The sequence below is a fragment of the Macaca nemestrina genome, chromosome 16 (genome assembly GCF_043159975.1).
Source record: "Macaca nemestrina isolate mMacNem1 chromosome 16, mMacNem.hap1, whole genome shotgun sequence".
Taxonomy (NCBI): domain Eukaryota; kingdom Metazoa; phylum Chordata; class Mammalia; order Primates; family Cercopithecidae; genus Macaca; species Macaca nemestrina.
The window spans coordinates 103,929,831-103,945,380 of NC_092140.1; the positions used below are offsets into that span (position 1 = coordinate 103,929,831).

At 41.0% G+C, this 15,550-nt stretch overlaps 1 protein-coding gene across 12 annotated transcripts in view; it reads left to right on the plus strand.

Annotated features, from left to right (window-relative positions):
- LOC105490273 (zinc finger DHHC-type palmitoyltransferase 20) overlaps positions 1-15,550 on the plus strand; it is a 90,531-nt gene that overhangs the window by 40,299 nt on the left and 34,682 nt on the right. For all 12 annotated transcript variants that reach the window (XR_011614992.1, XR_011614993.1, XR_011614994.1 and 9 more), the window contains one exon: positions 5,035-5,155. Coding sequence is in view for 9 of the 12 variants with exons in the window: in XM_071081566.1 (XP_070937667.1) it covers positions 5,035-5,155 (121 nt within the window). In the remaining 3 variants the exon portion in view is untranslated. The remainder of the gene's footprint in view (positions 1-5,034; positions 5,156-15,550) is intronic.

Here is a 15,550-nt window from a genome sequence, read left to right on the forward strand (position 1 = left end):
GAGCCTGCAGTGAGCCGTGATCATGCCACTGCACTCCAGCCCAGGCAGCAGAGTGAGACCCTGTCTCAGACAGCAACAACAACAGCACCACACAGACTCTGGACTAACACTGCTCAGGTTCAGCTCGTACCTCTGCAACGTACTCTCTGTGTTAACTGTGTGACTTTGGAGACTTTCCTTAGTTGGTCCCTCCTCTGTAAAGTGAGGGTGATATTAGTACCCACCTCATAGGATAGCTGTAAGAATTGAGCAAATTGATAATCTATGTAATTACTAATAGATACTATGTGGAGTTAATAGTGTATATAAAGAGCTCAGAAGAATGCTTAGCACCTAATAAGTACCATCAAAATATTATTATTATTATTATTTTTTTGGTGGTTGTTCTAGCATATTGCATCCATTTCGCATTCAGCCCAGAGCTTAAGCCTTCACATCAACTTCTCCTTCATTCTCCTCTACTCCTGTAAGGTCATCTGTCTGCCCAAGCCTGTATCCAGTGACCTTGCTGTGGCATGCTTCATTTGCCCTGTCAGAGAACTTATCATCTGGTATTGTAATTGCCTGTTTACTAATATGCATCACATTATTAAGTTTTAAATTTTGTGAGGGCAGGGATATTTACATTGCATTCTTCACTAGATCCCCTCCCACACTCTCTGGCACATAATAGATTTTCAATAATTATTAAATGAACTAATTATTAAATCTTCATGGGCCAGCTAAGCTAAGCTCCAGGGACAACTAAGAACAGGAATTTAAGATTCTCTTTGCCACTGAGCTTACAGTGTGCTGACTGAGGTAGGCCTATATAAGGAATTACAGAGCTGTGAGTTTGGTGCTAACGTGATACCAAGCTCACAGCTTTGTTAGGAGGATCCTGTCAGCTCAGAGGTTGGTGCTAATAAAACACCAAACTCACAGCTTTTGTTAGGAGGATTCAGTCATCTCAGAGGTTAGAACAGTGCTTGGAGATCCAGGTCTAGGGGAATAGATTGGGTCTAAAAAGCAAAAACTGGGGCCAGACGTGGTGACTCATGCCTATAATCCCAGCACTTTGGGAGGCAGAGGTAGGTAGATCACCTGAGGTCAGGAGTTTGAGACCCGCCTGACCAACATGGTGAAACCCCATTTCTACTAAAAGTACAGAATTAGCCGGGTGTGGTGGTGCATGCCTGTAATCCCAGCTGTTTAGGAGGCTGAGGCAGGAGAATTGCTTGAACCTGGGAGGCAGAGGATGCAGTAAGCCAAGATCACGCTGTTGCATTCCAGCCTAGGCAACAAGAGCGAAACTCTGTCGCAATAATCATTATCATCATCATCGTCATCATCATCAAAAACTATAAATCATTAAGGAAGTTAAGTTATAAATATGGGTGGGGTGTCTTTTTTTCATTGTTTCAATCAAGTACTTCTTGACCACCCACCGGATATCAGACTGTGCTAGGCTTAAAGGTAGAGACAAACAGTGAACAAATAAAATAATCTCAAATTGTGATAAATTTAGAAAAATAACATGGTAATATAATAGAGTATAACAAAGTAAAAGCTACTTTAGGGGAGAAAGAGCTACTTTTAGATAGTATAGTCAAATAAATCTCTGAGGAAGTGGCGTTTAAGCTGAGACCTTTATAAGTATCTCTTCCACTAAGCTTTTTGAAGGAAAAATCTTTGTTGTTTATTCCTGTATCCCCAGTAGTTAGAATCAGACCTCGTGTATAACAGGCAGATTGATAAAGACTTAAGAAATGGTGAGGAAGAGGCAGCATGTGAATAGCTGCTAAGCATCTCCCATCACCAAGTGTCATCTTTTCTAAAAAGAAAATACGGTCCCATCCCTTCCCTGACTATAATCCTACAGTTTGCCAGTTAGCTGTAAGATAAAGCTCATGTTCATTTGCATGGTACACCAAATCCCTTCATGAACTAAAATCTTACTAATTTAATCTTCATTGCTTCTTCATGGAACTCTATAATGAAGCAGTGTGTTAAATTGAATATACTGTACTATTTTCACATCCTTGTGCTTTCTGTATGCTGTTCCCTTTGCCAAGATTTTCTTTTCTTCTCTGTCTTCCTGAAAGATTCCTGTTTATCTTTCAAAACTTAGGTACACTGTCTTCAAGAAACTTTCATTGATAACTCCTACTACCTCCCAAGGGAGCTTTTATCATACCTCGTAATATATTATTAATGTTGTATTTTATGCTGATTCGTATTTTGTAATTCTTTGTTTATATGGCTGTCTTACTAGACTATAGAAATATACTTTTTGAAGGCAAGGGTTGTTTTTATTAATCTTTGGATCTCTGATATCCGGGACAACACCTCACTCTTAATTGGCATTTAATATATATTTAAATAGAACTATCTGAACACTGAATTTAAGACAATAATAGCATTTCATAGTTTGAATTCTGTTCACTAGTTTTGAATGAAAAGACAAACTTCTAGAACTAATTCAAAATTACAATCTGTTTGAATTTTTGTTTTGTTCCATTTGTCATCTAAAATTCTGATGCCTCTTGAAATTTTCATTTGGTTTAAGCTTTTCATAATTTTATAACCTTCATTTTTTTTTTTTTTTTTAAAGACAGAGTCTCACTCTCACCAGGCTGGAGTATAGTGGTGTGATCTCACTGCAACCTCCACCTCCCAGGTTCAAACAATTCTCCTGCCTCAGCCTCCCGAGTAGCTGGCACTACAGGCGCATGCCACCACACCCAGCTAATTTTTGTGTTTTTTTAGTAGAGAGAGGGTTTCACCATGTTGACCAGGCTGGTCTTGAATTCCTGACCTCGTGATCCACCTGCTTCGGCCTCCTGCTTCGGCCTCCTGAAGTGCTAGGATTATAGGCATAAGCCACCATGCCTGGCCCATAACCTTCATTCTTAAGGATAAGTGATGATGTTGAGTAGCAATAAAGAGGCCTGAGCTTGGGATGCTGCTGCAGACTAGGAATAGAACAGCCCAGAGAAATCTGTTGAAATTTTATAGGGAATCTGTAAAATTTGATCAGAACATCTTCTATTCAAATATATTTAACATGTTACCATGTGATTTTTATACTCTACTATGAATATGTAAGAGACACGTCATGTCAGGAAAGAACTTTCTAACAAGTTAAAATTCTCTTAAAGAGAACATGCCATCTTGCAAAATAGGAAAATATTTCTCTGAAAGTATTCAAGAGGGACCCAATCTGTCAGAAATGTCTGAAGACCCCTCTTGTGATGGAAGATTAGATAAGGGACCTCCATTGTCTTTAAGACTTTTTCATCTTTAAGGTTATGTGAGTCTTTCCTGACTTCTTACTGTCCTGTTCATCTGTTCATGTGGTTTCTTGTCCCCTATAAGTAATTTGGGGGTTTCTTGTCCCATCACAATTTGATTGTGGAAGCTGAGCGAGGTAATCTAAATAGACTCTTACATTTCCTAAAGTGTGGTGTTTTAGTCAGGTTAGAGTAACAATCTATAAAAAGCAAAAACATTTATTTTACATTGTAATGTAGAGGAAAATGTACCAGAATAGAAAACAATACCTGTATTTTGCTATTGGCTCTGCCAGTAGTTCTGCAATCTTAGAAAATTGCCTAAGTCTCTTAGAATCACAATTTCCTCAATTCAGAGCTCTCTACTATGCCAAGCTGTTGCCTTGTTTATAGCAGAATACTGTGTTGTTAAGCTAATACCATTAGCAATGATGGGGCAGCAACAGGAGGAGACATTTTGGTATCTGAGTTAGCAACTAGACCAAATACTCCTTAAACATGAAAACTCAGGATTCCTTAGGGCTTTTTAAGCAGAACCCTACAAGTAAATAAAAATCGAGGAATTGTATTATTAAAATATAAAACACAATGAAGAACAAATCTCAAGCCATTCTTAGTTTTTTTTTTTTTTAATCTACGAAATAAAGACTGATAGAAACCTATACTTCCTGGTAACATGAAATTTAACATGAGGCATAAAACTTAGGATCCTTGAGATGTTAGGATGACATATGAAAGAACAATTAAAAAGTACCCTGAAGGGAAAATGCCATTAAGAGAAATGAACCAGAGGCTGGCCACACATGGGAACAGACACTAAGAAGTGAAAACAAGAAACAGCTCTAGGCCGGGCACGGTGGGTCATGCCTGTAATCACAGCACTTTGGGAGGCCGAGGCAGGCGGATCATGAGGTCAGGAGATTGAGACCATCCTGGCTAACACACCATGAAACCCCGTCTCTACCAAAAATACAAAAAAAAAAAAAAAAAAAAGAAAGAAAAATTAGCCAGGCTTGGTGGCGGGCGCCTGTAGTCCCAGCTACTCGGGAGGCTGAGGCAGGAGAATGGCGTGAACCCGGGAGGCGGAGCTTGCAGTGAGCCGAGATTGCGCTGCTCACTCCAGCCTGGGGGACAGAGGGAGATTCCATCTCAAAAAAAAAAAAAACAGCTCTATAAAGGACGCTCTACTTGAAGAGGCCACTATGCTTGCCTTGCCAATCTGTCATAAATCTGGTGAAAGTAGTCCTATTGGTTAGCTTTTTAAAATCTAAAAATGGTTTGTTTGTTTTTTTTTAAATGACTCATTGCCCTTCTTGAGACGTTTGGCTAGAAATTAGTAGGACCCCATGACTGTGATTTAGCCTTTCACCCAAAGCAAGTAAATCTTTGGACATTTTTCCAAAAATTAAAAATCTCTTGACAGTAACTTTTGCGCAACTAAAATTTTTACTAATGGAGACTATATATTAAGCCTTTCTTGTGTAGAAACTTAATTTTATTTGTGAAAAACAAAGATGGAAAAATATTTAGTTCATGTTCTTTGCCATCTGGTATGGAGAGCAAATCTTTTCTATGCCAAAGGAATGTAGTTTTTGTTAAAATGTCCTTGATTTATCTACTTAGCAGTTAAGTTTGAAGACAAGTTTTGTCTTCATAAAATAGTTTTTGGTTTTCTTTTTCTGTTCCAGATAAAACTTTTTCTGAGCATGATAATTAACATCATGGGATTTAAAAAATTTAATAGTCCTCTTTTCTTTGATAGTTCTACTTGTCCAATTCTGAAAAGGAACGTTATGAAAAAGAATTCAGCCAAGAAAGACAACAAGAAATTTTGAGAAGAGCAGCAAGAGTTTTACCTATCTATACCACATCAGCTTCAAAAAGTAAGAAAAAGAATAAGTGTTCCTTTTCTAATGATTTTAAAAATATGCTTATTCCTGCCAGGATATATTTGCATGGTTTGACTATTAAATGGATACTGTTATTGCCATAAATAATATCTGTAGCTACAAGACTTTCCTGTTTTCTCGTTGTGGTATTTCAGATGCAGAAATAGATAAATAGAAAAAACATCAATATAAATTGTTTAAGGGGCTCACTTTAATATGAATCTCTTCTGTACTTGTTTTTTCCCCCAACTCAACTTTCATGGCTAAAAATTTTAATTATTATTCTTAGTAAACTGTCATTTGGAAGTCTGAATTTGAGTATTATGTGTCATCACTGAGTAATAAAAAAAAAATCTAACAGTGTGCTAAGAATGGAGAACAGTAAAAGACACAAATAGGAAGAAAGTTGTTCAGATGTATAAGGCTAATATTCTGAGAGTCAGGCTGTGAACTCAGGTTTGTCTAGTTCCAGAGCCCTTGGTGTTTCCTGTGTACTGATGCCTCCACTGAGATCCATGACCATAACAGCAACTTCCTGTTCCTAGGTTGTAATCTTATGACAAGGAAGAGTCTATGAGTGGCGGTCATTTAAATACAGGGAATTGTTTATTTTGTTTATTTAAAAAATTTTTTTTGTTGTTTTTTAGGAAATTGTTTTATGTATTATATACCTCATTAATTGGTTTAAACACCAGGTAATGATTGTAGCTTAACAGTTATTCTGTTTACATGTACGAACTCATTTAGACCTCACAACAACCTTATGAAGTGTAGACTATAGTTTCCATTTTACGGATGAGGAAACTAAGACACTGTGAGGCTAAGTAACTTGTTCCAAGTCATACAGCTAGTATAAAAAACAACAGGATTTTAAGTCCAGGTGCTCTGCCTCTTCAACCCACTAAGTTTCTAAACTCCAATGGGAAATTACCTTTGTGTAGCTGTGTACAAACTGTGACTCAAGAAAATTTAAAGTGTCTATAAGATTTTAGGAGGGGAGGCCGGGCGCGGTGGCTCAAGCCTGTAATCCCAGCACTTTGGGAGGCCGAGATGGGCGGATCACGAGGTCAGGAGATCGAGACCATCCTGGCTAACACGGTGAAACCCCGTCTCTACTAAAAAATACAAAAAACTAGCCGGGCGCGGTGGCGGGCGCCTGTAGTCCCAGCTACTCGGGAGGCTGAGGCAGGAGAATGGCGTGAACCCGGGAGGCGGAGCTTGCAGTGAGCTGAGATCCGGCCACTGCACTCCAGCCTGGGCGGCAGAGCGAGACTCCGTCTCAAAAAAAAAAAAGATTTTAGGAGGGGATATTTGACTGACTGTCCTTTTTGCATAACTAATATAGTATAGAATGAAGACGTGGATTACAGATCAAACCCTAGCTTTTCCCTTACTAATACAGTGCAAGTCACTTAAACTTTCTAAGCACTAACTTTCTCGTTTTAAGGTAAGGATAATAATATTTACATGACTGAGTTAGTGGAAGTATTAAAAGAGACAATAGATGTACTTAGTATAGCTCTTTGCATAGAATAATAAATTTCCAGTAATTTTTTTTTTCTTTTTTTCCGGAAATGGAGTCTCATTCTGTTGCCCAGGCTTGAGTGCAATGGTGCAATCTCAGCTCACTGCAACTTCCACCCCCGGGGTTCAAGCGATCTCCTGTCTCAGCCTCCTGAGTAGCTGGTATTACAGGCACATGCCACCACACTTGGCTAACTTTTGTATTTTTAGTAGAGATGGGTTGGCCAGGCTGGTCTCGAATTCCTAGCCTCAAGTGATCCGCCCGCTTTGGCCTCCCAAAGTACTGGGATTACAGGCGTGAGCCACGGTGCCTGGCCTATTATTTTATTACATTTGCCTTTGATTATAGGTCTTTTAGGTGGTCTCTATCCAGGGCCTCACTTCCTTCTAGTGAATTCCAGGCAGCGGGCTTTCATTCTCCCTTTCAGGATCAGTGGCGTTTTATCATTCTGTCTTCTTGAAACGCTTTCCTCTTTGTGTTTTTCTGTAGTTTTATACTTCTGTGTTTGTATCCTTGTATGATTGTTCTTCTTCATCCCACATTTGTGGTTTTCTCCTATGTCTTAACTTCACAATGGTGCCTTACCCCATTTTTTCTGTACTGTCCTTTCAACTGTTACTTTTAGCCTTGGAATTCTAATACCACAATATTGTGATCATTTGCTTATTGTGCTGCATAATTTGTTTTCTTTAATAGTTTTCAGGAATTAGTTACCTTCTTAATAGAAATTACAGCAGATTCAAGGATATTAACATACTAGCACTCACCTACATTCCAAACGCTTTCTTGTGTGCCAGGCACAGGGGTAGATTTGCAGCTGCATACAGGGATTGCACGTCTACAGAGTGGTCTGCGATCTAGCTGCACCCTGGGATGCAGTGCCCTTCCTGTTATGTCAGAAGAGGGAGCTGCAGACCTCTGCCTCTGCCGTCATCACCATCAAGCCTTCATCATTTCACCTTGGCAGGTGCCCTTCAATTCAGCATTTCTCGCTCTCACTAGAGCTCCCCTTGTGTATTTGCAGCTTCCAAAGGATAGCTGTACTTGAATGGCCTCTTATCCAAAGCTTTAAGCTCCTACAATACTGGATTCATCATTTAAAACCTAAGATCTTGGGGGAGGAGCCAAAAGTCTGCCTCGTTCACTTTTATATTCCCTGCATCTAGCAGTGTTTGTCACCTGGTAGAAACTCTAAATATTTGTCAATGAAAAACACTACTCTTACCCAGACTCAGCTCTATTTCTATCCTTGGCACCATCATTCTTCTAGCCACCCTAGAAACTCAGGGTTCCTTTGATTGCTACTTTTGAGTTCAGTCTGCTCAGTCATGAAGCCTCCTTTTCCTACAAGGTGTGTTTGGTTTAATCCCATCTCAGAGCCTAGGTAACTTCACAGCCTTTGCAATGTCAGAATGTTGAGTGGAGAAGGGCAGGGGAAAGAGAAAAGAAGATACTCATTCCTGATGTTACCACTTGCTTAGCCATTCAACCTTCGACAGATGACTGTCTAACCTTTGGGTGTCTTTGATCTGTAAAATGGAGAGATTGAACTAGGAAATCTCTAAGGTCCTTTATAGCTCTACTTTTTCAACATTACATGGGTTTACCTCCCTAGTGTCTAACCCAGGCAAGGTGTTATAGAAGATCAATAAAACATAACCTACTCGGTCAATCAGGGCAAGATGGCCAAATAGGAACAGCTCCAGTCTGCAGCTCCCAGTGAGACCCACGCAGAAGGCAGGTGATTTCTGCATTTCCAACTGAGGTACCTGGTTCATCTCACTGGGACTGGCTAGACAGTGGGTGAAGCCCACAGACGGCGAGCAGAAGCAGGGTGGGGCATCGCCTTAACCAGGAAGCACCAGGGTTCAGGGAACTCCCTCCCCTAGCTGAGGGAAGCTATGAGGGACTGTGCTGTGAGGGATGGTGCTATTCGGCTTTTCCTACGGTCTTCGCAACCCACAGACCAGGAGATTCCCTTGGGTGCCTCCACCACCAGGGCTCTGCGTTTCAAGCACAAAACTGGGTGGTCATTTGGGCAGACACTGAGCTAGCTACAGGAGTTTTTTTCATACCCCAGTGGCACTTGGCATGGAGCAAGACAGAGCCGTTCATTCTCCTGGAAAGGGGGCTGAAGCCAGGGAGCCAAGTGGTCTTGCTCAGCAGATGCCACCTCCACAAACCCTAACAAGCTAAGATCCACTGGCTTGACATTCTTGCTGCCAGCACAGCAGTCTGAAGTTGACCTGGGACGCTGGAGCTTGGTGGGAGGAGGGGCTTCTGCCATTACTGAGGCTTGAGTAGGCGGATTTTCCCCCTCACAGTGTAAACAAAGCTGCCAGGAAGTTCCAGCTGGGCAGAGCCCACCACAGCTCTGCAAAGGCGCTGTAGCCAGACTGCCTCTTTTGATTTCTCCTCTCTGGGCAGGGCATCTCCAAAAGAAAGGCAGCAGCCCCACTCAGGGGCTTGTAGATAAAACTCCCATCTCCCTGGGACAGAGCACCTGGGGGAAGAGGAGGGTGTGGGCGCAGCTTCAGCAGACTTACACCTTCCTGTCTGCTGCTCTGAAGAGAGCAGCTGATCTCCCAGCACAGCGCTCGAGCTCTGCTAAGGGACAAACTGCCTCAAGTGGGTCGCTGACCCCCATGCCTCCTGACTGGGAGACACCTCATACAGAAGAGCTGCAGCTGACATCCAGCGGGTGCCCCCTGGGAGGAAGCTTCCAGAGGAAGGAGCAGGCAGCAGCAGTCTTTGCTGCTCTGCAGCCTCCACTGGTAATACCCAGGCAAACAGTCTGGAGTAGACTTCCAGCAAACTCCAGGAGACCTACAGAAGAGGGGCCTGACTGTTAGAAGGAACACTAACAAACAGAAAGCAGTAGCATCAACATCAACAAAAAGGATGACCACAAAAAAACCCCATCCGAAAGTCACCAACATGAAAGACCAAAGGTAGATAAATCCCCGAAGATGAGGAAAAACCAGCGCAAAAAGGCTGAAAATTCCAAAACCAGAATAGAATGCCTCTCCTCCTCCAAAGGGTCACAACTCCTCGCCAGAAAGGGAACAAAACTGGACCGAGAATGAGTTTGACAAATTGACAGTAGTAGGCTTCAGAAGGTGGATAATAAATTCCGCTGAGCTAAAGGAGCATGTTCTAACCAAATGCAAGGAAGCTAAGAACCTTGATATAAGCATACAGGAACTGCTAACTAGAATAACCAGTTTAGAGAAGAACATTTGACCTGATGGAGCTGAAAAATACAGCATGAGAACTTTGTGAAGCATACACAAGTATCAATAGCTGGATCGATCAAGCAGAAGAAAGGATATCAGTGATTGAAGATCAACTTAATGAAATAAAGCATGAAGACAAGATTAGAGAAAAAAGAATGAAAAGGAATGAACAAAGCCTCCAAGAAATATGGGACTATGTGAAAAGTCCAAACCTATGTTTGATTGGTGTACCTGAAAGTGACAGGGAGAATGGAACTAAGTTGGGAAACACACTTCAGGATATTATCCAGGAGAACTTCCCAAACCTAGCAAAACAGGCCAACATTCAAATTCAGGAAATACAGAGAACGCCACAAAGATACTCCTCAAGAAGAGCAACTCCAAGATACATAATCATCAGATTCCCCAAGGTTGAAATGAAGGAAAAAATGGTAAGGGCAGCCAGAGAGAAAGGTTGGGTTACCCACAAAGGGAAGCCCATCAGATTAACAACAGATCTCTCTGCAGAAACCCCTGCCAGCCAGAAGAGAGTGGGGGCCAATATTCAACATTCTTAAAGCAAAGAATTTTCAACCCAGAATTTCATATCCAGCCAAACTAAGCTTCATAAGTGAAGGAGAAATAAAACCCTTTACAGACAAGCAAATGCTGAGGGATTTTGTCACCACCAGACCTGTCTTACAAGAGCTCCTGAAGGAAGCACTACATATGGAAAGGAAAAACTGGTATCCGCCACTGCAAAAATGTACCAAAATGTAAAGACCATCGACACTACAAAGAAACTGCAGCAGCTAATGGGCAAAATAACCAGCTAGCATTATAATGACAGGATCAGATTCACACATAACAATATTAACCTTAAATGTAAATAGGCTAAATGCCTCAATTAAAAGACACAGACTGGCAAATTGGACAAAGAGTCAAAACCCATCAGTGTGCCGTATTCAGGAGACCCATCTCACATGCAAAGACACACACAGACTCAAAATAAAGGGATGAAGGAAGATTTACCAAGCAAATGGAAACTAAAAAAGCATGAGTTGCAATCCTAGTCTCTGATAAAACACTTTAAACCAACAAAGATCAAAAAAGACAAAGAAGGACATTACATAATGGTAAAGCGATCAATGCAACAAGAAGAGCTAACTATCTTAACTATATATACACCCAGTATTCATAAAGCAAGTTCTTCTACAAAGAGACTTAGACTCCCGCACAATAATAATGGGAGACTTTAACACCCCACTGTCAATATTAGATCAATGAGACAGAAAAATAACAAGGATGTTCAGGACTTGAACACAGCTCTGGACCAAGGAGACCTAATAGACATCTACAGAACTCTCCACCCCAAATCAACAGAATCTACATTCCTGTCAGCACCACATAGCACTTATTCTAAAATTGACCACATAATTGGAAGTAAAACACTCCTCAGCAAATGCAAAAGAACATAAATCGTAACAAACAGTCTCTCAGACCACAGTGCAATCAAATTGGAACTAGGATTAAGAAACTCACTGAAAACCACACAACTGCATGGAAACTGAACAACCTGCTCCTGAATGACTACTGGTTAAATAACAAAAGGCATAAATAAATAAGTTCTTTGAAACCAATGAGAACGAAGACACAATGTACCAGAATCTCTGGGACACAGCTCAAGCAGTGTTTAGAGGGAAATTTATATTACTAAATGCCCACAGGAGAAAGTGGGAAAGATCTAAAGTTGACACCCTAATACCACAATTAAAAGAACTAGAGAAGGAAGAGCAAACAAATTCAAAAGCCAGCAAAAGACAAGAAATAACTAAGAGCAGAACTGAAGGAGATAGAGAAACAAAAAACCCTTCAAAAAATCTGTGAATCCAGGAGCGGTTTTTTTTTTTTTTTTTTTTTTAAGATTAACAAAATAGACCACTAGCCAGACTAATAAAGAATAAAAAAGAAGAATCAAATAGACACAATAAAAAAATGATAAAAGGGATTCACCACTGATCCCACAGAAATACAAACTACCATCAGAGAATACCATTAGATCAATGAGGTCAATAAACACCTCTACACAGATAAACTAGAAAATCTAGAAGAAATGGATAAATTCCTGAACACATACACCCTCCCAAAACTAAACCAGGAAGAAGTCGAATCCCTGAATTGACCGATAACAAGTTCTGAAATTGAGGCAGTAATTAATAGCCTATCAACCAAAAAAAGCCCAGGACCAGATGGATTCACAGCCAAATTCTACCAGAGGTACAAAGAGGAGCTGGTACCGTTCCTTCTGAAACTATTCCGAACAATAGAAAAGGGGAGACTCCTCCCTAACTCATTTTATGAGGCCAACATCATCATGATACCAAAACCTGGCAGAGATGTGGCAAAAAAAGAAAATTTCAGGCCAATATCCCTGATGAACATCAATGTGAAAATCCTCTATAAAATACTGGTAAACTGAATCCAGCAGCACATTAAAAAGCTTATCCACTGTGATCAAGTGGGCTTCATCCCTGGGATGCAAGGCTGGTTCAACATACACAAATCAATAAATGTAATCCGTCACATAGAACCGATGACAAAAACCACATAATTATCTCAATAGATGCAGAAAAGGCCTTCAATAAAATTCAACACCCCTTCATGCTAAAAACACTCAATAAACTAGGTATTGATGGAACGCATCTCAAAATAATAAGAGCTATTTATGACAAACCCACAGCCAGTATCATACTGAATGGGCAGAAGCTGGAAGTATTCCCTTTGAAAACCAGCACAAGACAAGGATGCCCTCTCTCACCACTCCTATTCAACATAGTATTGGAAGTTCTGGCCAGGGCAGTAAGGCAAGAGAAAGAAATAAAGGGTATTCAAATAGGAAGAGAGGAAGTCAAATTATCTGTGCAGATGACATGATTGTATATTTTGAAAATCCCATCATCCCAGCCCCAAAACTCCTTAAGCTGATAAGCAACTTCAGCAAAGTCTCAGGATACAAAACCGATGTGCAAAAATTACAAGCATTCCTGTACAGCAATAATAGACAAACAGAGAGCCAAATCATGAGTGAACTCCCATTCACAATTGCTACAAAGATAATAAAATACCCAGGAATACAGCTTACAAAGGATGTGAAGGAGCTCTTCAAAGAGAACTACAAACCACTGCTCAAGGAAAGAGGACACAAACAAATGGAGGAACGTTCCATGCTCATGGTTAGGAAGAATCAATATCGTGAAAATGGCCGTACTGCCAAAGTAACTTATAGATTCAGTGCTGTTCCCATCAAGCTACCATTGACTTTCTTCACAGAATTAGAAAAAACTACTTTAAATTTCATATGGAACCAAAAAAAGAGCCTGTATAGCCAAGACAATCCTAAGCAAAAAGAACAAAGATGGAGGCATCACGTTACCTGACTTCAAACTATACTAGAAGGCTACAGTAATGAAAACAGCGTGATACTTGTGCCAAAACAGATATATAGATCAATGGAACAGAACAGAGGCCTCAGAAATAACACCACACATCTACAACCATCTGATCTTCGACAAACCTGACAAAAGCAAACAATGGGGAAAGGATTCCCTATTTAATAAATTGTGTTGGCCGGGCGCGGTGGCTCACGCCTGTAATCCCAGCACTTTGGGAGGCCGAGGCGGGCGGATCACAAGGTCAGGAGATCGAGACCACGGTGAAACCCCGTCTCTACTAAAAATACAAAAAATTAGCCGGGCGCGGTTGTGGGCGCCTGTAGTCCCAGCTACTCGGGAGGCTGAGGCAGGAGAATGGCGTGAACCCGGGAGGCGGAGCTTGCAGTGAGCCAAGATCGCGCCACTGCACTCCAGCCTGGGCGACAGAGCGAGACTCCGTCTCAAAAAAAAAAAAAAAAAAAATAAATAAATAAATAAATAAATTGTGTTGGGAAAACTGGCTAGCCACATGCAGAAAACTGAAACTGGATCCCTTCCTTACACCTTATACAAAAATTAACTCAAGATGGATTAAAGATTTAAATGTAAGACCTAAAACCATACAAACCCTAGAAGAAAATCCAGGCAACACTATTCAGGATATATGCATGGGCAAAGACTTAATGACTAAAACACCAAAAGCAATTGCAACAAAAGCCGAAATTGACAATTGGCATCTAATTAAACTAAAGCGCTTCTGCACAGCAAAAGAACCTATCATCGTTAGAGTGAACAGGCAACCTACAGAATGGGAGAAAATTTTTGCAATCTATCCCTCTGACAAAGGGCTACTCTCCATAATCTATAAGGAACTTACATTTCCAAGAAAAAAACAACCTCATCAAAATGTGGGCGAAGGATATGAACAGACACTTTTCAAAAGAAGACATTTATGCAGCCAACAAACATATTTTAAAAAGCTCATCATCACTGGTCATTAGAGAGATGCAAATCAAAACCACAATGAGATACCATCTCACGCCAGTTAGAATGGTGATTATTAAAAAGTCAGGAAACAAACCAGGTGTGGTGGCTCATACCTATAATCCCAGCACTTTGGGAAGCTGAGGCAGGTGGATCACGAGGTCAGGAGTTCGAGAGCAGCCTGACCAGCATGGTGAAACCCCGTCTCTACTTAAAAAAAAAAAAAAAAAAAAAAAAATTAGCTGGACCTGGTGGTGGGCGCCTGTAATCCCAGCTACTCAAGAGGCTGAGGCAGGAGAATTGCTTGAACCCGGGAGACGGAGGTTGCAGTGAGCCAAGATCGTGCCACTGCACTCCAGCCTGGGCGACAGAGAAATAGGAACACTTTTACACTGTTGGTGGGAGTGTAAATTAGCTCAACGGTTGTGGAAGACAGTGCAGCAATTCCTCAGGGATCTAGAACCAGAAATACCATTTGACCCAGCAATCCCATTACTGGGTATACATCCAAAGGATTATAAATCATTCTATAAAGACACATGGACATGTATGTTTATTGCAGCTCTGTTCACAATAGCAAAGACTTGGAACCAACCCAAATGCCCATCAATGATAGGCTGGATAAAGAAAATGTGGCACATATACACCGTGGAATACTATGCAGCCATAAAAAAGAATGAATTCATGTCCTTTGCAGGGACGTGGATGAAGCTGGAACCCATCATTTTCGGCAAAGTAACACAGGAGCAGAAAACTAAACACCGCATGTTCTCATTTATAAGTGGGAGTTGAACAATGAGATCATATGGGCACAGGGAGGGGAACATCACACAGTGGGGTCTGTCGCAGGGTGGAGGGGAAGAGGAGGGAGAGCATTGGGAGAAATACCTAATGTAGATGATGGGTTGATAGGTGCAGCAAACCACCATGGCACATGTATACCTGTGTAACAAACCTGCATGTTCTACACATCTATTTCAGAACATAAAGTATAATAATAAAAAAAAATAGAAAAGCACAAATAACAGAAACCCAGTTGAAATGCTTAACTAGAGTCAATTAGATGTGCAGGAGTAGTATAAGAAGAATCAAGTCCGGGAGTGATCGGGAAATGAGTATTAAACAGTATTTGAAAAAGAGAACATGTCCCAGGGCCCAAAAGTCAGAAGGGCCCCACCAGCCAAGCAGGTTGCTTAGATGCTGCAAGTTGGTGTAGCCGAGGGAAGCCAGGAGG